At 39.2% G+C, this 26,907-nt stretch overlaps 1 protein-coding gene across 1 annotated transcript in view; it reads right to left on the bottom strand.

Moving 5' to 3' along the window:
- Window positions 1–4,908, bottom strand: part of LOC122806339 (arginyl aminopeptidase) — a 292,458-nt gene extending 287,550 nt beyond the window's left edge. Inside the window, exon 1 of the mRNA XM_044076669.1 lies at window positions 4,422–4,908. Coding sequence (XP_043932604.1) covers window positions 4,422–4,817 — 396 coding nt within the window. The 5' untranslated portion in view covers window positions 4,818–4,908. The remainder of the gene's footprint in view (window positions 1–4,421) is intronic.
- Window positions 4,909–26,907: the final 21,999 nt, after the last annotated feature.

Genomic DNA, 26,907 nt, shown 5'->3' with positions numbered 1-26,907 from the left:
AGTCCATGGGGACTCCTGTCTGATCTTGCCTGTCAACCTGTCCATTACCATTGCAAATAAGAAAGGGCTCAGAGCGGATCTTTGATGTAATCCCACCTCCACCTTCAATGCATCCGTCACTCCTACTGCAGACCTCACCACTGTCATACTACCCTCCTACCTATCCTGTACCACTCTTACATACTTCTCTGCCACTCCTGACTTCCTCGTACCACAACTCCTCTCTAGGCACCCTGTCAAATGCTTTCCAAGTCCACAAAGACACAATGCAACTCCTTCTGATCTTCTCTATACTTCATCAACACTCGGAGCAGTCATCGCATCTGTAGTGCTCTTTCCCAACATGAAACCATACTGCTGCTCACTAATCACCTCCCTTCTTAACCTAGCTTCCACTACTCTCTCCCATAACTTCATGCTGTGACTGATCAATTGTATCCCTCTGTAGTTACTACAGCTCTGTGCATCACCCTTATTCTTAACCCAGGTCATTAGGTACAGTATCTAAAATAATTCATATTATGTAATGAGATATGCTATAAAATTAAAAACACTACCTTACTTATTGATGCTTTATTATCCAACAACATTTTGTTAAATGGCTTTTTTTTTAAATCCCTTTTAAGCTTAAGTCAGAAACAGTTTACAAAAAATCCATATCAGAGTAAGAGGTGAACAAGCTAGTATCTTTGCAATACTGAGAAACAGGCTAGAGTGACAGAAGAACAGACTAGAATGAATTTTCCAGAAATGCTCACTGCCTAGCAGCCATAGAGTATTCAAAGCTATTAAGGATGCACGCCGCCGCCTTGCAAACAGTTTGTAATAAGACATTAAAAAAAAGCATCATTCATGCTGTATGAATAATAAATTCAACCATATAGTTTTCATAGATCTGTTTTGATACAAAATATAACTACCCGATTTAAATCAGGGTGTCAAAAACCTTGGTGTCTAGGAATGTCCAAAGTGACATTTACAATGGGAGAAGAAAGAGTTCACAACAGACAGTCAATTTTAAAAAAACTCACACCTGGCATAAAGCCACACACTTAACAGCACTACATTTGTCAGCTAAGTGACTAGACTGTTCTGAGGATCTTTTTCAGATACAATCCCAGGCCAAAAGAAAACAAGGTTTATGGTATACACAACAATTATGATAAAATAAACAAAGGTTGCCTTGTGGAGATGTGCTTGGTACAATATCGAGGAGCGAACCAGTCAATTAAAAGCTTTAATACATCCACTTGATTTAGTAAAAACTGTAAAACACAAGGTAAAGGTGAAGCGTTTTTGTCCTTACACATAGGAGTTCAGAAGGTTCTGTTTTATAGTTTTTACTAAATCGAGTGAATGTATTAAAGCTCTTAATTGACTGGTTTGCTTCTCAATATTGTACCACAGCACATCTCCACTAGACAACCTTTGTTTTTTTTCCTTGGGTCGTAGGAACACAGTTTTTACATCAATTATGACAGCTAAACACAAGATAAATACGCTGTCCCTGAAGTTCTGTGGATGCAAATAAACGACACCAAGAATAGCAGATGACTTAGCTGGTACTTGAACAGAGCTATAAAAGGCAAGAGAGCAGTTTATGTGGTGACTTATTAACTGTGGCTGCATTTAGACGTCAAAGATGTAGACCAGAAACACTACAGACATACTAACAAAATAGAAGTATAACGACTTGAAATGATGATTAGTAATATCGCAGACAAATGGGTTACATAGGGTGTTAACACTTCGTTGCGCTGCAAAAGAAACCGCTTCCAATAAGAGCAAGAAAGTACAATGGTGCCACTGTATAGATGTCAGAGAAATACTGGAAATACGGTAAATGGATCTTGAAACAAATAGTTACAAAAGTAGTGTACTGTTAGAAAAGGGGTATAGGAAAATTAGCGTAGACTGAAAAAAAAAAAAGACAGAAGGAATATTCTGAGTATGAGGTGTGAAAGCATGTTTAGTAAATCTGTAAGTACATGGAGAGTTGTAAGGGTTGCCCATGAGTTCACTTTGGAAAGCAATTGCTCGTGGCAGAAGGCGAGTCATGCTGAAGTAGTGGCAGATCTCAAAGAAAGAAAAGGGGTTAAGGAGCCAACTGAGGAGATTAGATTATTCTAGACGTATGACTGGGGTGAGGCAAGTTTGGACATTTTACAGATAAGGAAAGGTAAAGGGAAGTTGAAATAAGAGAAAAGAAAGAAAGGAGACTACAGACAGTCTTATATTATGACAGTCACAGATGGCACACAAACACCTTGGGTGTGCTAAAAATTTTAAGCACACCAACAGTGTGCAAACATGAAGCAAAGCAGGTATAATTAAATGGCCTACGACATTTCTTATCATCAGGGTGTGTTTATCCAGCTATCTGTATAACCTTGGAGTTCAATTTCTCAGTAATAGTACTGCCAACCTCCCCTTCCTTGAGCAGCAGAAAACTAATCTTTACGAAACCTGTTAGATTAAAGGACCTCCATTTTAAAGTAGTTATTAGGCAGTATGCAGAATTCTTCTTTCGGCTTTTCTCGGTTAGAACTCTGGTCCGCTAATGATTGGCAGTAGATTTTTACAGGTGCCGAGGTACCAGCTTGATGCCCAACCTTCAACGAAGCCACGCTCATTCTACACAAGTCTTTCGAACGCCACTCGACTGGGGGGAGGACATGCAGACTCCACACAGAAAGTGCTCCAGCCGAGAATCAAACGGGAGAACCTCTTGCTGTGAGGCGACAATGCTACTGCTGCACTACCGCGGCTTACACAGTATGCAGACTAAAAGGTAAAATATTTACTCAGACATTTTAGAAAAAATAGCTTATTAGAAAGGAAAGATGAGAATAAAATGTGCAAGAAATACAGAATGTTCTTTTCTCAATGGAAAGGTACAATCTTGACAGCTACAGAATGTTCCTTAATGGAATGTTAAAATAAAGCACATGTAAGACAAGGCCTGAGAACCAAGGCTAAGGAGGCATGTAAAGCATTACAGGGTTTTGGTATTATTAAAATATTACTTCAGATACAGTTAAGGAGTCAGTTAGTTCGACCTGACATACAGAAAAGATTAAATATCCAACATTTCAGAAAGAAAGCTACAATACAGACACTCAAGCCTGCGTACAGAAGACAGGTCAAATAAAGACTGTTCCAGTTTACATTATTCAGGGCAATCAGAATATACGTGAAGAAACTTTGGCTATATTTAGCAGCACTGTTATTACTAACCAGTATTTCTACAGTCTGGTTATTATCAGCACTGACAGTATTCAGATATTGTGAACATCTAATAAAGCTTTATTAAATGAACTACAGTGTTTGGAGAATTCATTCTGAAAGTACACAAACTTGGTCCAAAAGGAGAGACTGGCACCTGTTCAGCATGAGTTTGGGTAATTAACAGATAAACACTTTCATTCCAGTCTCATTTAATTTGTTTCCAGTCAGTTCCAGCATAGTTCAGTCTGATCAATTGTTTCAGAACCTTCTGAGAAAGGAGCTTTGAGTAACCAGTTCTAGACAGCACTGGTCTAACACTGTACAGATTTTCAAATAATGTCCAGATTTTTGGTGTGTTCCTCCTAAAATCTGTACTTTTCTGGAAAATAGCTGAGGATTATAGTCAAATAATGGCAAACATTTGAGCTTAAGACACCACATCCTTCAGAAAAATGCATGCCAATACAAAACCTATACTATCAACTTTCTAAGTTTTTAAGAGCAATATTTAAAATCTGTCCCTATTTGGCCCCGTCACTTTAGGCTTTTGTCCAGATTTTTTGCTCTAAGAGCTTGAGAGGTATGCATAACACCACCACTCAAACAGAAAGTGAAACTAATTCTCTCAGAACTTTATAGTAACCAAATGACACTTGAAGTTAATCCTAAAATCATCAATTTAACCAGTCAGTTTACAAAACTAAGACTCAGACAATCGTGCACAACAGCGCCAATAATGTAGAATTAACAGACTTAATCAAAACTCATACATTCCTTCATATGCAACCGTTGTCAATAAACGGTGATCTACTGAAACATTACTGCTTAGAAGCCATGTCATACTACAACCAACATTCCACCAGAAATCAGTTTGGGATATTTTAGTAGTTATTTAGAAGACGCATTTATAATGTGGCTGCTGCCAAGTGGAACCGTTAAAAGAGAGAAAGAAAAAGAAAGAGCAGCATAGTTCATCTTTGAAGATGCTTAGAAATAGGAAATAAAGATCAATGTGGACATACTGTCCCACATACGAAAACAACAAATGAAAGTATATTCCACACACACAACCGTTGAGGCACGTGCCCTTTGCTAGTTTAACACAACAAATGATAAATGAACCAGCTGCACTCGTTGTCCGGTGACTCCCCAACTCCCAATACTTCAGCAGCACAGGTCTCTACTTTCCTTACCCCGGGTCCGTTGACCGAAGTGTATCGGATCGCCACTTGCAACTGATCACCGCTATGCAGCGGTGCCGGGAAGGACAGCTCCAATTGGGTCCCATAGCCAGTGAAGGGTTTAACGACAGGCCGTAAGTCAACAAAGTTGTCACCGGTCCCTGCAACTTGATAAGAGGCAGACTGAACGGTAAGTGTATCATGAACGTCTAAGTGCAGCACCGACTCTGATTCCTGGAGGCAGGTCAGCTCCAAGGTGGTTACACCATGCAGCTCCTTCTTATCAAAGTCCACTTCCAGGTTCAAGTTGTAGTTGTCAATTCTGAACTGCCGGTAGCTGGAGGCCGTAGCCACGTCCTCCGCATTATCAGAGTGCAGTTTAAGTCGGTCACCGTTAGCACTTGCCATTTCGCCCAAACTAGTTGCACGCTGAAACACCTGAAAAGATATACTATAGCTTCCACTGCCAGCGCTTCCCTTTCAGCAATCTTGCTGATCAATGGGCTGGACTACGCATGCTCACAACCATGCTTCCAGTTTTTTTTTTAATTCATTTTTTGAGGAACCTGTTTACTACTGATCAGTTTTCAGTGGACCGTCCACAAACTAGTGACTCTTTGGGGCTGTGTTTGCCTTCATTCCCTTTATTTGGCTTTATAAATGCTTTTATGCCCAAGGAATAAGGCAACCAGTGGCAGTTTGAATCATACCCCTCAGCTGTTCAGAAGTTTGCAGAATACTCCTGATTTTTACCTAATATGTTTGCCCTAGTTCCTGTTTTATAAATGATAAATCAGTGAAGATTACTGCCCGATAACAATGCCTGACATTAGCTTCTTTTACTTTCCATTGGTTTGCACGTTGATACAAAACCCATTGTTCTAATTTTTTTACTGGACTAGAATAAAACGTAAAAAAATTCTCCCTGACTTTTAGACCTTTGTCACCCCACTATTTTTGTCCTTCTGCAAAATTCTTGAGAAAACAAGTTAAGACATATATAGTGGTTTAATGAAAGTCATTGCTTTATTTAATATTTTATGCCACAATCTAAACAAAAATAAAATATCACATTATACAGAAACACGTATTTTTTAGACTTAAAATAAAAAAAAAAAAATATATATATATATATATATATATATATATATATGTACACACACACACACACACACACAGGGGACGAGTGTTTACGGATGTAGCAGGAGCTGCCAGGAGTGTGGTATGAGCTGCCAGCATGGGTGTCCCAGACTGCTTTAGAGTAACACTGATTGTTGATCTGATGTGTGTCCAGTTGTGTCATTCTGACCGTGTGACAGTGAAGACCACTGTACTGACCACTCCATCTGTAGCTGGTTTCTCAAATATCTGATGCCAGAGAGTTTTTCTAATCCGTTATCTGACCTAAGTGATTAGCTTCAAGTTGTGATATGTAGTACATATTTGTCATTAGTATATGTTAGTTTAGATACTGATACTCCATGCTTTTATGTTTGGATCTCTTGCTAGTTGGCATATAGCACGTGTTTTCATGATTAACAGGCTGTTATCTTAATCATCTGGCATTGATTGCTACATTACACAATTCCTTGTTTGCCATTCCCACATGCACGGGTATAACTCTGTATGCATACCTGTGTTACTTATAGCATTTTAACATGGTACTGCACATGCCTCACCCTCAGCACTGAATGCACTTTTGTAGACAAGTTTTTCTTTTTTATCCTCATTCTGACATGTACTTCCTTGTGTGTGCCTTCCCATATTCTACTTGATTCTGCACACACATATACCTATGTTTGTGTATCCCAAACACTACTGCATGGTTCATAGGTAGGTACTAGGCTATCAGCCCAAGGGCCTTTGTAAGCCTAGCCAACAAGGTTCCCTGGCTTTCGCCTCCCAAGAAGATTATTTTCCTGTGCCCCTGTCAAGCAGAGCCACAGAAGTGATCCCTGGGGTGAATTTCCTATTTCCCATCCATTCATCAAAATTTTTCTTGAAGAGTGCTAATGAGGGACTCTGCTTGACATAGATAGATAGCTTGTTCCAGAGTATGGGAAGTCTCTGGGACAGGAATATATCCCTCCAGCATGTTCTGTTTATTATGGTGACAAGGTTTTGGTCCCTGGAGCATGTAGCTCGGAGGGATTGGGTTTTCTTTAGGTGTAAAATATCCAACAGCTCTGGGTTTGACATAGATTTGTATGTCAGGCAGAGATCACCTCGGAGTAGGCATATGCTACAGAGTAAAGCTGGAGTTTTTTGAGATGGTTAGCATAGGGCATTTGTTTGAGTCCCATAATCCTCTTTGTGAGGTATTTTTGTAGCCTTTCCAGTTGTTGCAGATGTCTTGTGAGGTACATTCCAAAAGGAGCGTTGTACTCAATAATGGGTCTAATGAGAGCCGAGTAGAGGGAACAATAACCTCTTTTTTCTGGATGAGAACCCTTTCGTGATGAGGTGTGCCACATAGAAGGATTTCCTGACTACTGTGGCAATGTGATTATCAAAGGAGAGACTACTGTCCATCTGACAAATAAGGTCTCTTATCACACCTTCGGCGTTAAGTGGACTGCTGCCTATGTGGTAGTTCATGGGTACCGAGTTTTTACCAAAGGGGATGACAATGCTCTGATACCAGGCATCAGTCTCAGTGAGGTCCTTCTGTAGGATGTCCACGTCATTTGGGGACTCAACCATGGCACCTAATTTGCAGTCATCTTTGAACTTTGTCAGCCAGAGGCCCCCTGTGTTAGCCTGTACTTCAGAGTAGATACCAAACAGGAAAGGACCCAAGACTGAACCCTGTGGTACTCCACTTGTCACAGGTTTGAAGTCAGATTTGGAGTCTGCAACTTTTACAGTGGGGGTTCTGTCAGTGAGCCAGTTGACAACCCATCTTGTGACATATGGATTTATACCCAGTTTAGTGACTTTATCTATGATACCAGAATGGGGGATGATGTCGAAAGCCTTGGAGAGGTCAAGATAGGCTGTGTGAACTGCCTTACCCTCATCTACGGCTTTTGTGACTGTTTCAAAGAAGTCAGTCAGGTTCAGGAGCCACGATTTTCCCTTCACAAACCCGAACTGGGTGGGGGTCCAGAGTTTGGAGGTTACCAATATCTTTGTTTATGAGTTCCATGATGATACGTTCCATGGCTTTGCAAACCAGGCCCGTCAGGCTAATAGGGCGATAGTTCCCGGGGTCCATGGTGGCTCCCCCTTTGGGGAGTGGTATAACTGTTGCTGTGCACCATTCAGTGGGTGCAAAGCCTGACATGAGGCTGTGATTGAACATGGTGCTTAGGTGGGGGCCAGTTTATTCTGTAGTTCGTGTAGAATGCAGCCTGGGATATTGTCCCGTCCCATGGATGCTGTATTCTTGGCTTTGGAGAGCACAATTTTTACCTGCTCAGTTGTGATTGCAGGGGCACTGCATTCTTCCGGTATGGATATAGGCCCTTTTGGGGGGGGGGTAAAGTTGGCACTGAACCTATCAGCCAGGATGTTGGCGATACCAGTTGGTTCTGTAATTTTCATACCATTGTGCTGTAACTCAGAGTAGATCTGGGTGTTGCCACTGAGATTCTTGACATAGCTATACAATGCTTTGTGGTTGTCTTTAGAGTCAGTGGCAATCTTGTTTTCATAGCTGGCTTTGGAGGATTTTATGAGGGATCTCAGCTTCTTACTGAGACTGACTAGGGAGCTTCTCCACTCATGGGATTTTAGTCTCTTTTGCAACAGTTTCTTCCTTCTGTTGTAGAGTTTATTTATAGCAGGGGACCACCAGATTGGCTTATTTTTTTGGAGGATGGAGTCTTGGTTCTGCTAGGGATAGCATGATCCATGCACTTGTCTAAGTGCATATAGAATGCATTTGTATATGATTTGGCAGTGGTAACTGTATCGTCCATCAGCATAGGTGTCATGAGGTTTGCCACTTCTGTCTTAAGAAGCATGAAGTTGGCTTTGGAGAAATTATTTACAGTGGTTTCCTTGATAGGGGGTGGGGGAGGGATGTGGATATCTATGGTGATTAGCTTATGGTCGGATCTGACCAACGAGGAGTTGACTTCAGGTGTGGAACACCGATCACTCATGTTGGTAATGACTAAGTCTAGGATATTATTGCCCCTGGTGGGGGTGTGGATAAGTTGATCCAGGGCATTGGAGTTTATGAATTCTAGAAAGCGTTGAGTGAAGGAGTTGGTACATGAGTAGTTTTCCCAGTTATTGGTGGGGTAGTTGAAATCGCCCATTATTAGGGTGTTCGGTTGAACACTAATATTTTCCAGTATATCAAGAAAAGAGGAGTGGGAATCCTGGAGCATGGTGGGGGATCTGTAGCAAGCTACAATATGGATTGCAGTTTTGCCCAGAGTTAGTTGCACTTTGATAATTTCGGATGCATTATGTTGGGCAGCTAGCCTGGAGGTGTGGAGATCCTTAATGAATATGGACACACCTCCGCCCTTGGTGTTCCGGTCCTGGTTAGATAGCTGAAAGGTATGGTATGAGTTGTATCCTGGTAATGCAGGGGTGCTCTCTGTAGCCTTGAACCAGGTTTCAGTCACTGCACAGATATCAATGTTCTCCATTTTAAGGAGTGCCTTGAGTGAGTGCATTGTGAGGTTTACACTTCTAGCATTGAGTAGCATTACCCTCAGTTGTTGCTTGCCTGTATCTGTTATGGTGCTGGGTTTGTCGTTTGAACCTTGCCTAAAAAAGGCACTATAGGGGCGGCAAGAGCCTTAGCCAGTATCCGGAATCCCAGGGGTGACAGGTGCAGGCCATCTCTGGCAAAGCATCATGGCCTGTCGACCATGTTGTCCAGGCAGATAGATACTGGATCCCATTAGAAAGACACTAGAAGCTTAGCCAATTGTTGAAGTCAATCATTTTGTCCTTGTACTGCGGTATAATTCTGGGCAAAGGTAGGATGCTACTCAGGGCTAGGGACATACCTGCCTGGATTACAAGATCGGAGAGCTCCTCCATGTCTCTTTTCATGTAGTCCAGTGTGGTACATCTCAGGTCATTCACACCAACATGGACAATGACTGAGTCATATTTGTACTTGTTGTGGAGTAACCTGAGTGCGTGGGTTATGTGGTGGATCCTGGCACCTGAAAGGCAGCTAACAGTAACCTTTTCCTTGTCTATTCTGGTGAGTGGAATATCAGTGTGCTTGACTATAGAGTCAGCTATGACTAATGTGTTAGGCACTTTGTTTTACCTTATAGGCTGTGGTTGAGTGGCACACTGAATCTGTGTGTTTTGTGTCTTTTGGGTTGTGTAGAGGGGTGGAGGCTGCTTGCATTTCTGTTTTGGAGTTCTCTGTTGCTTGGGCAGATTCTTATTGAGAGCCTCCGAGAATGTTTTTGTGTATTTATGTGTGGGTTTAGGTGTTGTATGTATAGGGGGACTATGTGATGAGTGTGGTGTGGTGCAAGTGTTTACCTTCTCCTTTTGACTGAGAAGTTCAGTCTTGGGGTGAAAGAGCTTAGCCTCCAGTTTGGCAAGATACATGCATCTCTTACAGGTTTTAGTGTTGGGTGGTAGGAGGAGAGGGTTGTCACTGTACATGAGGCAATTGCTACATTGCCCCAAGATGCCCAGATTCATCAGGTAGACAGGAGAGAACCCCAGGAGCTGTCCCTTGGACAAGCCTGGGTAATCACTATTTTTCTCTAGACAAGTGAGGGAAGTAAGTACTAGAGCTGTTTTCCATGAGGTAACTTGAGAAGGATAAGTACAAAACTGTTAACCACAAGGAAATTAGAAAGGTTGATTGTTTCAGTAATTTGCAGCTTATTTAATGCTTAAAACAGATCTGAACCAGTGCTGAGCACAGAAAAGCAGATTCAAGTGCTAATATTAAAAAACTGGGTAGTTTTAAAGGAAAAACTGAAGAGCAGACTTTATGGCATCTGGAATAATTTAATTCTAGCTAAGCGGCGTTGCGCAATGTGGAAAACTACACAAACACGGGGTTTTAAACAGAAAGATGAAAGGGATAGAAATAGCCCAAAATGGCCAATAAAACTGCAGTTTCTGAGGTGAAACCAGTCCTCCAGCGACATATAGGCTGTTGCAAAGCTCACCACTCTCACTGATGAACAGAGAAGCTTCCCTAGCTTCCCTCTATCTTAGAAAGGTCTGGGCAACACAGGAACTTTTCAAACAGCCCAGAATTTAGCAAACTCTGAAAACCAGACTGAGTGATGGCCACTCCTTTCTATTAATGTACCATTCAGCATCAGGTACAGCTGGGGGTCTGACTGGGATGCAAGTGCAGTCTATTGCAGCAAGGACATGGGGGAAGTTGGCAGTGGCATGTAACTGTTGCATGACAGTTCTGTGCTGCATGGCTGCTTTTGGGAAGTGGATATATTCACCACCTTGGTGTACATTACTGCCAGAGACTGTGCAGGACTGCAACTGGCAGGTGTCTGAGACACTCCTACAGCATCTCCTATATGCCACTGAAATGTTTCAGAGGCCAGTATACCCAGACTTAGGCACATTTTTGTTTCTACCAGTACTGGGTTACCTCATAGACTGCTAGTATACACGTGTACCACACAAGTCCTGCACACGACCTGCACCAACTCTCAATTTAATCTGTATTTAGTATTTTCTGTTGAGAGAACTGGCTTAACTGTAGCCTGGCTTGGTGCCTGGCTGCCTTCTGTCAAGTCAATCAAAGTAAACTTCATTGCCATTCAGACCCACACCCAGAGTTCAACAAAATGACATTGCTTTGGTTCCAAGTGCACATATCATATACAATTACAGAGAATAATAAGGACATATAACAATACAGTAACATATACCTATACTAAACAAGACTGACAAGATCTGAGATACCTCTTCTGCGATGCATTTGCATATCATCTTCTATTATGGCTTGCAGTACCCCAGCCTGCTGTAGTACATTAAATGCCGGTTACATTTTTTTAAGTTATGTATTCTTATCATGTTTATTTAATTATCCATAAACAGAATTTGGGCATAGGTTCTTTAAGGTGACGTACTGGAGATGGAGGTTTGGCTGTCACATGATGCCAGCTTTTAGAAGTTCCTAATAGTTTATAGTATATATATTGTGTGATTTATGTGTGTGTATTTGTCTGATGAAGTTCTTATTAAGTAGAATGAAAGCACTTATTTAACATTATTTTGTGATTTTAAATATTTATTTTGTGAATTAAAGTTAGTTTAATACCAGTTCTATTCTGCTGCTTAGTTCCTTGGCCATATGCATTTGTTTTTTACGAGTTTGTTTTATTTCTTTTTTTTTTGTTTATTCTTACATTATATAATTAATTATGTTGTTGTTGTTGTCTTTCGTCTTTTCCCGGTTAGGGGTCGACACAGCGGAACTCCGGTCCGCTGATGATCAGCAGTAGATTTTCACGAATGCCAAGGTGCCAGCTCGATGTCCAACTTTCAACGAAGGCACGCCCATTTATGTATGTCTTTCGAACGCCCACCCAACTGCGGGGAGGACATGCAGACTCCACACAGAAGGCACTCCCCGCACTCCAGCCGAGAATTGAATGGGAGAACCTCTTGCTTTGAGACAACAACGCTACCACTGCACCACCGTGGAAATTAATTATGTTTGTAAATTTGTTTTAAAATGAGTGTTGATTGTAAAACATGATACCAAAGAATTTACTTAAATTAGGACATTACATAAGTCATTGTATATGTGAGTGAGAAAAATGCAGAAGGCACTGTATATATGAATGTTAGTGAGACATACTTTATTTTAGTCATTGTCTTGGAAAATGTGCATTTGTGAGCTTGCATGTGGGTAATTAACAGTACACAGTTATAGTTATATCTATACCTATCTGTGTGTGTATGTATGTGTGTGTCTGTATATACACACACACATATATATATATATATGTGTATATATATGTGTGTGTATGTATATATATATATATATATATATATATATATATATATATGTGTGTGTGTGTGTGTGTGTGTGTGTGTGTATATATATATATCTATATATATATATATATCTATATATATATATATATATATATATATATATATGTGTGTGTGTGTGTGTGTGTGTCTCTCTCTCTATATATATATATATATATATATATGTATATATATATAATGTGTGTGTGTGTGTGTGTGTGTGTGTGTGTGTGTGTGTGTGTGTGTGTATGTATATAGTCATATGTTAATTTAAATTAGAGTATTTATACCAACATTTTCAATGAATTATAAAAGGGCACTCTGGTATAAAATGTGTCTAAGACTGCTCTTCTACAATTAGTAATTTCAGTACATCTCAAAACTGAATCTGACCACAGAGTTTTGGCTGTTTCAGATCAAGGCTTTGAGCCAACTCATGTTACAAAGTGAAACATAAGTATTTCTTTTTCTGGCGAAATATATATTTTTATTATTTTGGTTGCAGTGACAATTCTGTAAAGATATACTTTAGACCACTGATGAATTTTTCATTTAAAGCATATCATAATGTAAAATGTCAAACTATGACAATGAAGGCATGTTGGCCATTGCATTTGGCACCTACAGTGGATATAAAAAGTTTGCCCACCCCTGTTAAAATGCAAGGTTTTTGTGATATAAAAAAATGAGACCACAATCAATCATTTCAAAACTTTACCACCTTTAATGTGACCTATAACCTGTATAATTCAATTGAAAAACAAACAAATCTGTTAGGGGAAAAAATATATAAAATAAAAAAAACATATAATGCACTGGTTGCGTAAGTATGCACACCCTTAAACTAATACTTTGTTGTGTGTGCACACCCTTAAACTAATACTTTGTTGAAGCACCTTTTGATTTAATTATATCATTCAGTCTTCTTGGATAAGAGTCTATCAGCATGGCACATCTTGAATTGGCAATATTTGCCCACTCTTCCTTGCAAAAGCACTCCAAATCTGTTAGATTGCGAGGGCATCTCTTGTGCACAGCCCTCTTCAGGTCACCCCACATATTTTCTATTGGATTTAGATCTGACTCTGGCTGGGCCATTCCAAAACTTTAATTTTCTTCTGGTGAAGCCATTCTTTAGTTGATTTGGATGTATGCTTGGGGTCATTGTCGTGTTGAAAGGTGAAATTCCTCTTCATCTTCAGCTTTCTAGCAGACTCCTGAAGGTTTTAGGCCAAAAGTGACTGGTATTTGGAACTGTTCATAATTCCCTCCACCTTGACTAGAGCCCCAGTTCCAGCTGAAGAAAAACAAACCCAAAGCATGATACTACCACCACCATGTTTCACCATTTTTGCGCCAAACGTACCTTTTGGAATTGTGGCCAAAAATTTCAACCTTGGTCTTATCAGACCATAACACATTTTCTCATGTGCCTTTATGAGACTTGATGTATTGTTTTGCAAATTTTAGCTGGGCTAGGATTTTTTTCTGTGTAAGAAAAGGCTTCCATGTTGCAACCCTACCCCATAGTCCAGACATATGGAGAATATGGAAGATTGTTGTCACATGTAGTAAACAACCAGTACTTGCTAGAAATTCCTGCAGCTCCTTCAGTGTTGCTGTAGGTCTCTTGGCAGCCTCCCTGAGCAGTTGTTGTCTTGTCTTTTCATCAATTTTGGAGAGACGTCCAGTTCTTTGCAACATCACTGTTGCCCCATATTTTCTCCACTTTTTGATGACTGTCTTCACTGTGTTCCATGGTTTATACAATGCTGTGGAAATTTTTTTCTACCCTTCTCCTGACTGATACCTTTCAACAATGAGATCCCTGTGATGCTTTGTAAGCTGTCTGTGAACCATGGCTTTTGCTGTAGTAGGCAACTAAGTAAATGCCAGGAAAATCCTACTAGGACAGCTGAACTTTATTTGGGGTTAATCAGAGTCTCTTTAATTGATGGCAGGTGTGTACCCAAGAAGACTGAATGCTGTAATTAAATCAAAAGGTTCTTCAACAAAGTATTAGTTTAAGGGTGTGCACACACAACAAAGTATTATTTTAAGGGTGTAGTCTCTTTAATTGATGGCAGGTGTGTACCCAAGAAGACTGAATGCTGTAATTAAATCAAAAGGTTCTTCAACAAAGTATTAGTTTAAGGGTGTGCACACACAACAAAGTATTATTTTAAGGGTGTACACACTTTTGCAACCAGCGTATTGTACATTTTTCTTTTTTATATTTTTTCCTCGAACAAATTTGTTTTTCAATTGAATTGTACAGGTTAAAGGTCACATTAAAAGTGGGAACACTTTTGAAATGATTTATTATGGTCTCATTTTTTATATCACAAAAACCTGGCATTTTAACAGGGATGTGTAAACTTTTTATATCCACTGTATCTATAAAATATCATGTCAGCTACTTTCAAGAGGTTCTTATAGAACTTTCAGGCAGTAATAACAGGATACTTATCTAAAATGTACATAGAGCCTCTGTTCTACCTTAAAAAGTTCAACACAGCTTGACATTGAAATTGGTATAAAAACTTTAGTTGTTTCAAAGCATTGTGTTTGCATCATGGTACGTTAGAACTAAAATATTTCTGATGAATATATAGGCATTTTATTTCTGATGCCGTGGCTTTGCTACTACTCTTTAACAGCAGATTAGTGCAGTTATGGAAAACCTATTGTGTGACTTCCACAATTCAAGATAAGGCCCTTCATACTTATAATAGCAAACAGAGCCCCTCTTTCTGCACTACTTCAATTGTCACCTCTCCAGAAGTGTACCTCTGAAGATAGCTACTACTATCTATCACTTATCTGCCATACTCACTAACAGACCAATAAATATTCTTCTCACACTCCAAATAACATCTCTGTATCCTACATCTGCATTCCTATATACTTCAAATACTGATATTTCTGGAGAATATCTTCTCTTGCTAGTCTATAACTACCCATACTCAATTAGCCATCTTTCTAGTTCGCCAATAACATCATTGACTATTCTTAAGCTACTTAACTGAGCCATCCTTGTCAATGAAATGTAATTTTTAGATTATGTGCAATATGCAATTTGTTTTACAAAAGTACTATAAACAATCTATTTGTTTACATTTGTTATACATTTACTTTTATTGTATTGAGAGCTTTTCTCTCAAGGTTTCGAATGAAAAGGGGTTTCTGCCCACTCAGACTTTCTCAGTAAACTCATGAAATAAACAAATATAACTAAGAAATAATATATTCTGGGCCAGTGTTGCATAGCCCATCCACAGCAGAAGACATATTACCTGCCAGTGAAAGCCAAGTATAATGCAAAATGTCATACTGTGTAAATGCAAAGCTTATGAACCCTTCCACTTGGTACCTTTTTGTAAAAGGCCAGATGTCAGTCCCACTTTGTGGCTTCATTACAGATCTTTTAGATTATGACAATTTGATATTCACATAAAATTGTTATTCTTTCATTAAGTTTTTAAGTCATGTTAAATGCTGAATGTGACCTCATCAATTCACCTATTCCAAACTATGGCATTAGAAGTCATGGCATGCTTCGAATGAAAATGTATTTGTCTGTAGAAATATACTGCTGATGTAATGAATACTTTATAAAGCTGTATTGAGGTTTATTGTTGCATTCTGTATCCCAAGGAGAAGTCAAACACCACTCCAGCCTATGAACTCTTGCACTGGGTGTCTGTATTGTCTGCATATGTATATATATATATGTGTGTGTGTGCGTGTGCGTGTGTGTGTGTGTGTGTATGTATGTATGTATGTATATATATATATATATATATATATATATATATATATATATATATATATATAATCCAACGAGCAGCACAAGTACCACGGCCAGGGCAAATTCCTTCCAAAAACAACGTATTCAGTAGGAACTAATCAGCGTGTCGCTTGTCAGAGAGTATCAGCAAGAGTTCAGACTTTCACAACCACAAAGCACATACCAAACTATTTGGAGTACAGTTCAAACGAGGCCAAAAGGCATATCATCCAATGAGCACAATCAGCATGGCTTAAACATTGTTGCCACAATGTTATTGCCACTATGTAACATGTATACTCCAAAGTAGACAGCTTAAAATCACCACATATTTATTCATCAAAAACAAAAAATAAAAACAATAAAATGAAGGATAAGCGCTTCCGGGTCTCCTCAATGACCCTTCATCAGATCCAGGTGACAAACAAGAATAACTCTTATTTTAAAAACCCCTTCCACCAATGAAACACTGTCAAACGGATACATCTGCCAAAAAACTGACGTATCATATACACCTTCTCAGTTTCCGCCTCTTCAAGGCAGGTTTCATAGGAAAGGCAGTATTCAGTCCAGGTTTCCTGTGTAGTTACAATTTGCCACTCCAATACATCTCTTCCTGCTCCAGTCTATTATTATTATCTCCTCCCCTTTCCGACATGAAAACAATTCTCAAAGCTCTAAACATAAAACCATGTCATTCTTTGTCCTTGAGATGTTTCGCAAGGGGATTTTTATAATCTGTAAGCCTAATGTCACTGATATGTTTTGATAGCCTTTCCTTCATTTGTCTTACTGTTTTTCCAACATAAAAATATTCACAGGTTGAACATGTAGCTGGATATACTATATTTTTCGTTGTGCAGTCTGCATAGAAGTTGCAAGTGTATTTCTTTTTAGTAACAGGGTGCTCAAAGCAGTTGTCTGTACATATATATCTGCACATGGTGCACCTTGTGCATGGAAAAGTTCCTCTCCTTTCTGACTTGAAATGTGGCAACATATACTTTTCTTTATCTAGAATATTCTTCAAGTTGTTTGCATTTCTAAAACCAAATCTTGGTATCTCCCCTGCTATCTATTTGTATTCTTCACTTGACATCAATATCTTCCATTTTCTTCTAATAATGTCACAAACTCCCTCAGTATCTAATGTATGAGTGAAAATCATTTTGATTTCTCTTTGACCATTATTATTTTTCTTTTGATCTATATCATCTTGCTTTCCTTTTAGATATGGCTTCCCTTTCGTTTCTCTTTCCATATTCACCTGTTGTTTCATTCTCAATATTTCTTCTTCTCCATAACCTCTTGCTTTCAAATGGTCAGACATATCATTCATAACTGTCCCAAGGGTTGTATTATTCAAATGTATTCTTGATGCCCTTATAAATTGACCTCTCATAATATTTTTGTATGTATATTTCGATTGCATGCTGTTCCTTGATAATATACTGTTCTTCCAGCATTTTTTTCTAACGAGACTAGTCTCTATATTCCCTTCTTCATCTTGTAATATCCGTACATCCAAAAAATCCATCTCTGTGTCATTGTAAGTTATGTTTAAGTTATATTTACTGCAATCTACTTGAATATTTAGTTATTTGTCTTCTTTTTAGTTTTATGGTGTGTGTGTGTGTGTGTGTGTGTGTGTGTGTGTGTGTGTGTGTGTGTGTGCGTGCGTGCGTGTGCATGCGTGTGTGTGTGTGTGTGTGTGTGTGTGTGTGTGTGTGTGTGTGTGTGTGTGTGTGTGTGTGTGTGTGTGTGTGTGTGTGTGTGTGTGTGTGTGTGTCTGTTTCTGTGTATCCCTATGTAGTATGTTATTTGTCTGTTACAGAAATGCACTGCTGGAGCAGTGTTTGATTGTTCTCTATGGTGCTTTCTTTCTTTTAGGGATTTGTTCCTTTCTTCATTTTGTGCAGTTTGGATCTAATTACAGTGATTTCTTTTTGGATATGGTGAGGTACAGTGTTATTTTGCATTAAGATTACCTTATATAATCATAAACATTTTTTATATTGCCGAGGCTGCTAACAGCACTGCAATGGATTATGATTTGTTGCTATCAGACACATGTACATTAGCCCCCATATCACTGATTGTTTAATAGTGTTCCTGTAACTGCCATTTGCTTTCATATATAGACTGGCACCTCAAAAAAGATACTCACTTTCTGTGTACACATCTGATATCTGATTGTAAAGAAAGTGAAAGGCATACTGCCACGTGAACTGTACCATAGTGAACCATATTCGACAGTGATCAAGCACCTGTCATGTGTTTTCATACACAGATTGATCCATAAAGATACCCACCTTCTGTGTATCTCTGTGATGTTAGAGTGTGAGTGATTAAAAGAAAGAATGGCCACAGTATCATCTTTTAATCTGCTTTTTGCAAACACATGCATACATCCCCCACTCAGGAAGTCGTAACAGTCATTTTAACAGTGGTCATAAAGCTGGTCTTTACTTTCAAAAACCAAATATCTCCCACAATACAGCCTCTTCTGTTGATCCCTTCTGACTTGTGATCATGAAAATAGATAAAGAAATAATGACCACACCAATGTATTTCAACACAGATGCACCCAGCCTGATCACTATAATAAAACGATGAATGACTCTCTGCTGTGACCATTATGCCTTTCTATGCTTTATAAAATTGAAAATACCAGCACTACAAAAATAAGTCTCTAGACTAATGGATCCACACCTACTGATGTCTCTAGTCAAATATTTAGGTCACCAGGTGAGCACTGAGACAGGTTGTTGTGATCTCACGTGGTTATCTCACACATTACTAGGATACGGACTGGCTATTCATATCCTGTTACTATCTAGAAGGACAGTAAGAAGTCATGCTAATAAACAGCACAACTTCTCACTTCAGAGTTCTAATTATTATTCATATTATTTATATTAGTGGGAACCCATAGGTTATATACTACTAACATAATTACATAATTAATCCACAGTTGTCTTGAGAATGGATTTTTTTTATTATTTTTAAAATAATAAAAAGATACATTAAAGTACATGTTATCTCAAATCTCAGTGCTTACTCTTCTGACCTTAGCCTGTGGTACAGAGATACTTTGTAAATTATAAAGGACTGATGCTAGCCTGCTGTATCATTTGTAACAAGTCTGACTGACCTCGACTAATTTCAGGATCAGCAACATGGAGAGCTAATTGTAAGCTCCATGTTTTAATTTAGATTGCTCCTGCTTTGTTTAATTTTATACTACATCTTTGTAGATGCTATAAATGAGATAAGTGTCAAACACTGTATAATTACTGTAAGGAAAATTGTGTTTGCTTTAGAAATTAATAATTATTTTTTCCCATACAATAATAAAATCACTTTGTAAAATCTTCTTTATTATGATAACATCATATAACTAAAGGGGTTCATGTCTATAGCACGACAACTTACTATATCGACAGCCACTTCACCGACATCTGAAATAATCGACGCCGCAACTCACGGACATTTAACAGGTAAGAAAATTAAATTTCGCTAATCATGCCTGCCATGTTTTAGTAAGTATGGCAGTGTTATGCTTGTGTGGTAGGTATGATTAGCAAAATTTAATTTTCTTACCTGTTAAATGTCCGTGAGTTGCGGCGTCGATTATTTCATATGTCGGTGAAGTGGCTGTCGATATAGTAAGTTGTCGTGCTATAGACATGAACCCAACTAAAGTGCTAAGATGCACACATTCCTTCCCTTCCATTCACTATTATACCCTTTGTTCCATATAGACTAAACAATAACATTTTAGTTTAATGAGTCATATTGAATAGTTGGCATATCAGTTCACTGTATACCAATATTACCTGACATCAGGTTCACAAACTTTGAAATTTCCTCATGTATTCAATTAACAATTTTTCTAAAACGGACAACAAACTTTAGATGCAGTCAAATGGAAGAGAAGTAACATATCAGTAAAGTCCTGCCAAAGTATATATACTTCCTTTCCCCCGTTAGCAAAAAAGTACTGGCTGATCTGTTGTCTACATACACCTGTCTTTAGATTACCACCCTGTTTCTTCATCTTCTCCATATTGTATTACATAAAACAATGGGTAAAAACGTCACACAGAAAAAACAATCAGTAAAAACCAAAAGAAAAATCTAGCAAGGCTAGACTTTCCACTGTGTGATTCCTTAAATCTCTTGTATTAGAGGCAACATTGGATATTTGCAAATGACCCTTTAAGGACATCAGGTGTTTCAGCTCTATGGCAATTTTTAAATGTCCACAACTTATTTCTTTTTAAGTTTATTAATGGACAAATACAGACCAATAAAGCCAAACCTCACTATTTATTTATTTATTTATTTATTTATTACATTTGTTAACCGGGAAATATCCGACTGGGCTGGGAGCCTGTTTTCAACAGAGGCCCGGGAAGAAAATCTCCAGACATACAGTACAGTATACAACATGTGCAAACGCTTAATCATTAAAGCGCTGTGCATTCAGAACTTGTGTTTATATTTCTGCTGCAAACACTTAATCATTAAAGCGCTGTGCATTCAGAACTTGTGTTTCCCGATAAGGTTTGTTTTTTAGTCGTTTAATGAATATGTACAAGTAGCTTCTACTGATGCATTTTTGAGAATGTACACTAAATTATATTAAATTGTGCTAGTTGCTTAGTAAGTGGTACTTTGTTATCACTTCCTTCTGTTTCTGTAAACGGACAACTTTTCTACCGTTTAGCACGTGGTTTGCAATGGCTGTTTGGGGCTCTACTTTGTCATTAATCGGCATGTATGTAAGTTTCGCTATTGCCCTCAATTGACAGTTATTTTTGTGCATGGTGTCCTCGCTTGCTTGAAGATTCCAAATTAACTGCTTTTTAGGGTTGCCTTAGTCACTAACCAAAGTTCAGCCATTGCAACTTGTTCCTACTGTGCATTTTATTTTGTCTGTAATTAATTTCTGTTAGACTAAACTAAATTACTCTGCCTAACAGGGACAGTCTAACTCAGATGTGTTACCTATCTGCACTCAATTACTAGTTGCTTACAGTCAGTCTGTCTAACATATTATTTTTGCTTACTTAAAGTAACCTTATTCCCAAGAAACTGTTTTATTCTTAGTTTACCTGTCTGTACCTTAACTATTTGTAAGAATGTTAGTTCTCTCTAGCTCTGCTAGTACATACTTTAATTTCTGAAATGTAAATGTGTAAGCTTAATAACAATCTGCCTGCAAACACTTGGCTCATACTCAGCCTGTTTCTTCATATTTTTTCTCTCTCCATTGCTTCTTCTAGCTTAGGCTCCTGCCTATCCTGCTCTAACCCACCAACAGTGCCCTCCCGGAGGCTCTTGCCAAGAACCCACAAAAAGGACACTTGCAAAACAAACTGAGAGCCCATACTGCTCCCTGAGTACAACTCCTAACAAAGACTTTAAGTAAAGTATGTGTACTGCTTAACACCTTGTAGTAATAATATAATTTTTACACCAGGTCGCAGTACGCTTACCTGCCAGGCTAGCCAGCAGCCACAACCCCTCTCTCTCACACTGATTAACTAATCCTTTTCTACCTTTTTATAATTACTCCCTCTATCCTGGTCCATGATATCTCCCTCCTTCCTTCTACTTGATATCTCTCTTTCTGGGTCCTTACCACCTGAGACTGACTTGCCACTAGGTGGTGCTCCTATCCCAGGTTCACCTATCTGTCCTCTCTCCTCCTTAAACACCCCTTCTCTACCCTCTATAAAACCTCTTACCTTCTCCTACTGGCCTTCATCCATATATCCACCCTCCACTCCTTTCTCCCTCAGTCTTCCTTCCTCTCACAATTCACTGCAAGCTTACCTTTGACTACCACTCTTTACTGATTGTCTTCTTCACATTCTTCTCCCTTGGCTCTACCCGCTCCGTTCGCCCTGTGGGCTCACTCCGCTCCCCTACCCTGCCCCCATTTCCCACCCGCCCCCAGCACCTCTACATATATACCTTTCAGACTCCACCTTCATATCTCAATCAACCAATTACTATCCTCTTCCTTTGCCCCTCCCTCCTTTATCAATTAACCATTCTCAGTCCTCCTTTTTATTTTCCCCTCCTTCTCTTACTCCTCCCACACTACCCTTACTCCTCCCTCAATCTTTCTTCTCTTACCCCTCCCTCACTACTCTTACTCCCCCCTCTCCTCTCAGCTACACCCTCTCTTGTCTAAACTCCTCCTCCCCCATTTGCTAAATTATAACACCCCTTCTTCCTCTTCACCTCCTCTCCTCTTCTACCCTTCACTTTCTTTCCACTCTTACCCTTCTTTAACCCATCCTTTGTAAACATGCCCTCCCAAATTCTCACCATTACCCGACTCCCCTACTCCCTTCTCATCTTACTAATTCCTCTTTATCATGCTACTTCCTTCTCTCTCAAATCTCCCCCATCCCCCCCTTCTGCTTACACTATCCCATACACTCACCTTCACCCTCCACTACTCAATCACTTCCACTACATATCCTCCTTCCTTATTCCACCTAAACTTCTACACCTTTTCCAGCCCAAAGTTTTTTCCACCTCCACAGACATTTTTAAACCTAAGCTACAGCCAATCCCAAACAATGCCCTATTGTATCAACCCAAAAGGCCAAAAGCTGGTGCCAGTAATGCCATAGCCTTATCTGGAGATATCCACCCTAACCCAGGCCCTGGCCTCTATACAAACAACCCCTTCCCTCCACCCCCTTCCTCCCCTACTACTAACACCCCTTTCCCCCCTTCCTCTACCTCCTCTACTTTCTCTCTTAATACACTTAAGTTCTTCACCATCAACGCTCAGAGCCTCAACAATAAAATCCACCAATTACAAGCTTGGATAAACCACAATCAACCAGACATCTTAGCCATCTCTGAAACCTGGCTAAAACCTTATATTACTGACCCTGAAATCTTACCTCCAGGCTTCCACATCCTCAGAAATGATCATTTAAATAAAAAAGGTGGAGGCTCTGCTCTAATCTATTCTAACCATCTCTCTCTAATCCCTCTGCAAATCCCAACCCCACATTTCAAAAATACTGAACTAACTGCAGGTCTCTTCAGATTGAATAAACGTAAGAATATCTGCTTTATCTCCTTATATATCTCCCCAGGCGACAACATCTCTACCCTTGAAAATATTCTTCACTGGGCCTCAACTGAAATAAAATATGAAACTTACATTCTTGGCGATGTTAATATAGACTGGAATAAAATCAACTCACCTTCCCCTTCTCTATCCATTAACCTATACAACTTCACCCAAGTAATCCATTCAACAACTCGTCCTAACAAAATCCACCCTCCTGGATCCATCTTGGACTGGATTCTAGTTTCTCATCCCAACAGAATAATTCTCTCAGGCACCATCCCCGATACTTTCAGTGACCATCTCCCTGCCTTCACTCATCGGTCAGCTAATTCCACCCAATTTCATCACCAGTACATTCAAACTCGAAATCTTAGCAACTTTAACCCTACAATTTTCACAAACACCTTCAAACGAATCAACTGGCAAATCCTTAACACTCTCCCCCTAGACAATGCTGTAGAACATTTCAACTCTATTTTCCTAGACACTCTGAATTCCCTAGCCCCTCTAAGAAACAAACGAATCAAAACTAACTCTGCTCCTTGGCTGACAAAAGATACTAAACAAATCATGCATCACAGAGACAAAGCCTGCAAGCATTATCAGAAAAATAAACTGCCTTCTTCCTTGCTCCAATACACCCAACTTTGCAACCAAGTAAAAAAACTAATCACTTTAGACAAAAAAAAACTACTATAGTAAACTTCAGTCTAACAATAATAAGAACCAAAAACAATTTTGGAAATCAGTTAACTCCCTTCTCCACCCAGGGTCCAAGAATAATCCCTGCCCAGACCCTAGTTTAACTGACAAGGAATTGAGTTCTCACTTCAACACCTTCTTCACAGAATCCATAGTTAATCTAACCAAAACATTCCCAAACAATAATCTGCCTAACATCCTCTCCTCAACACCCAATAACCTTAATAAATGTCTCTTGAATTTCCAGTTCAAACCAGTTATAACCAGCTTCATAAAAAGGCTTTTATCTAATCTTAAACCATGCTCCAATGCCCCTGACAACATACCCTCCTCCTTCCTCAAATGTGCAGCTGAAGGTATTGCTCTCCCTATTAGCATCCTGATAACCAGATCCTTAAATGAGTCATATGTACCCAAACTCTGGCATTCAGCCTACATCCTACCTCTCCACAAAGGAGGTAAAAACACCACTATCTCTAATTTCCGCCCCATCACCCTACTCTCTTCAATATCTGAAGTCCTAGAAAAATGTGTCCACCACCAGCTTTTACCTTTCCTAACACAGAATCACCTACTTACTTCCACCCAACACAGCTTCCGCCCCGGCCACAGCACCATTACTGTCTTACTATCCTTCCTTGAAACAGTCAACCGAGCCCGAGACTCTGGACTCCTTGTATCCACAGTACTACTAGATCTTTCTAAAGCCTTTGACACCATCTCCCATACACACCTACTCTTTCATCTCGCCAACCTTAATCTCTCCCCACATACTCTTTCCTGGTTCTCCAGCTACCTATCTGAAAGATCTCAAGCTGTCAGATGGATGAACTCTACCTCTTCCTTCTTGCCCACACCTACCAGTGTTCCCCAGGGGTCCATCCTCAGACCCATGCTCTTCAGCATCTTTATAAATAATCTACACTCTGTCATACCTGACACCACAGTCATCCAATATGCTGATGACTCCACCTTAGTTTGTGCTGCCTCTAACATTTCTGAACTCCAGACTAAAACACAAATAGCCTTTTCCATCACAGAGAACTGGATGCACCAAAACCACCTCTCTCTCAACTCTAATAAATCCAAAATTCTAATTTTTACCCCTTCCAGAGTTTCCTCATCCTTTGACAAAGATTCCTTCAAAGTCCTCAGCCAAACCAACACTGCTATAGACGTAGTGCCTTCCGCTAAACTACTCGGCATTACCATAGACGAACACCTAAAATTCGATCTCCACATTCAACAAAATATAAAGAAAACCCCCACCAAAAGTTAGGTATGCTCTACAGAAACATCCAATTTCTTTCCAACTCCTCTAGGCACACCCTGACAATTACATACCTTTTACCCTCTCTTCTTTATGGAGCCCCTCTTTTAACCAATCTGTCTATTTCCAACATCTCAAAACTTGAAACTTGCTATAATAAGATCTCTAAATTCGCAACCAAATCCAAAACCTCAACTCACCACTGCCTTACCCTTCAATCTCTAAATTGGCTTGAACTTCCCAACCACTTGGACTATCTCCAACTAACCACCGCTCACAAACTAATATTCTACCCAGACTCATGCCCTGCCTTAATAAACATCCTTCCACCATACACCCCAAACAGATCTCTGAGATCTGAACACCAAAACCTTATCTCCATCCACAAACCTAAACGTCCTGCTGGCCAACTTCTACTCTCCTTCTCTCTAGGTAAAAAATGGAACTCCCTCCCTCCTTCTCTTAGGACTATACCTAACTCCGAATCCTTCAAGACCCTACTTCTCAAATACCTGTCATCCAAATGGAAATGTTCCTGCTCTCACCAGATATAATTTCCAGGGATCTCTTTCCCTGAGCTCTCCATTTCCTGCCCCTCTCTACCCCCAAGCTTTTCCTGACTTTTCTAACTTTCTCCTGACTCCAACTTTTTTCAGTCTGTAAAAAAAAAAAAAAAAAAAAAACTTTTGCACATCTATGTATTATCGTTATTATTATTATTTCTATGTATTATCGCTATTTTTCTCAGCACTGTATTGCTTTATTATGCTTGTTCATTATGCACATTTTATGTAAATGTATTTCCTGACTGTATGAATCTTAGTCTTGTATTATGCCATTAACTTTATGTCACCATGTTTCATTGTATTGCTTGCGGAGCTTTTCTCCCCGGGCCTCCACTGAAAATGGGCACTTCTTGGCCCAGTGGACTTCCCCGGTAATCAAACTGAAATAAATAAATAAAAAATAAAATTAGGGAAATAGCTAGTTTGCCATGGTTAATGGAAGCATTTATTTATGTGGGCATGCATGTTTCAGCCTTCTTATGGCATCATCAGCACAGCATAAGTAGAATGTCTGGCTAAGCTTTAGAAACACAGGGTTGTTGTACCCTGCTGATATCCATAATCATTAGGATGTCTGCAAAGTATCCCAACCAACAAACTAAAACAATGAGTACAAAGGTCACACAGAAAAAGCAATCAGTAAAAAAAAAATGCTGTATGGCTGAAACATCTGATGTCCTTAAAAGGTCATTTACATATATCCCATGTTGCCTCTAATGCAGGAGGTTTAAGGAATCACACAGTAGAAAGTCTAGCCTTGCTAGATTTTGTATTACATAAACAATTACTACATTCTAAGTACAAATACTCACATGAGTTTCAAACTCAAAATCAACAGGTTAAATATAGAACGATTCATTCTCACTGATCTCACAGCCTGATTATAAATTGAATACAGACCAATAAACCTCAGTTTCAAACTACAATAGAAAATGGAAACTCACACTTATTCAACATACTATGGCTGAGGGTGGAGGAATGTCATATTGCTTATGTATCTCAAACCCCTCCTATTGAAAAGAAATATTCACAGAGGGAAAAAAGCTTCAAGCATTATTTTTTGGAGTAAATAAATTCCATCAGTATCACTATGATGTAAAAAA

This window comes from Protopterus annectens, chromosome 7.part0 (genome assembly GCF_019279795.1).
Source record: "Protopterus annectens isolate FY-2018-M chromosome 7.part0, PAN1.0, whole genome shotgun sequence".
Lineage (NCBI taxonomy): Eukaryota > Metazoa > Chordata > Ceratodontiformes > Protopteridae > Protopterus > Protopterus annectens.
Note: the sequence above shows the minus strand (reverse complement) of the source record. Positions and strands in the feature narration are given on the sequence as shown.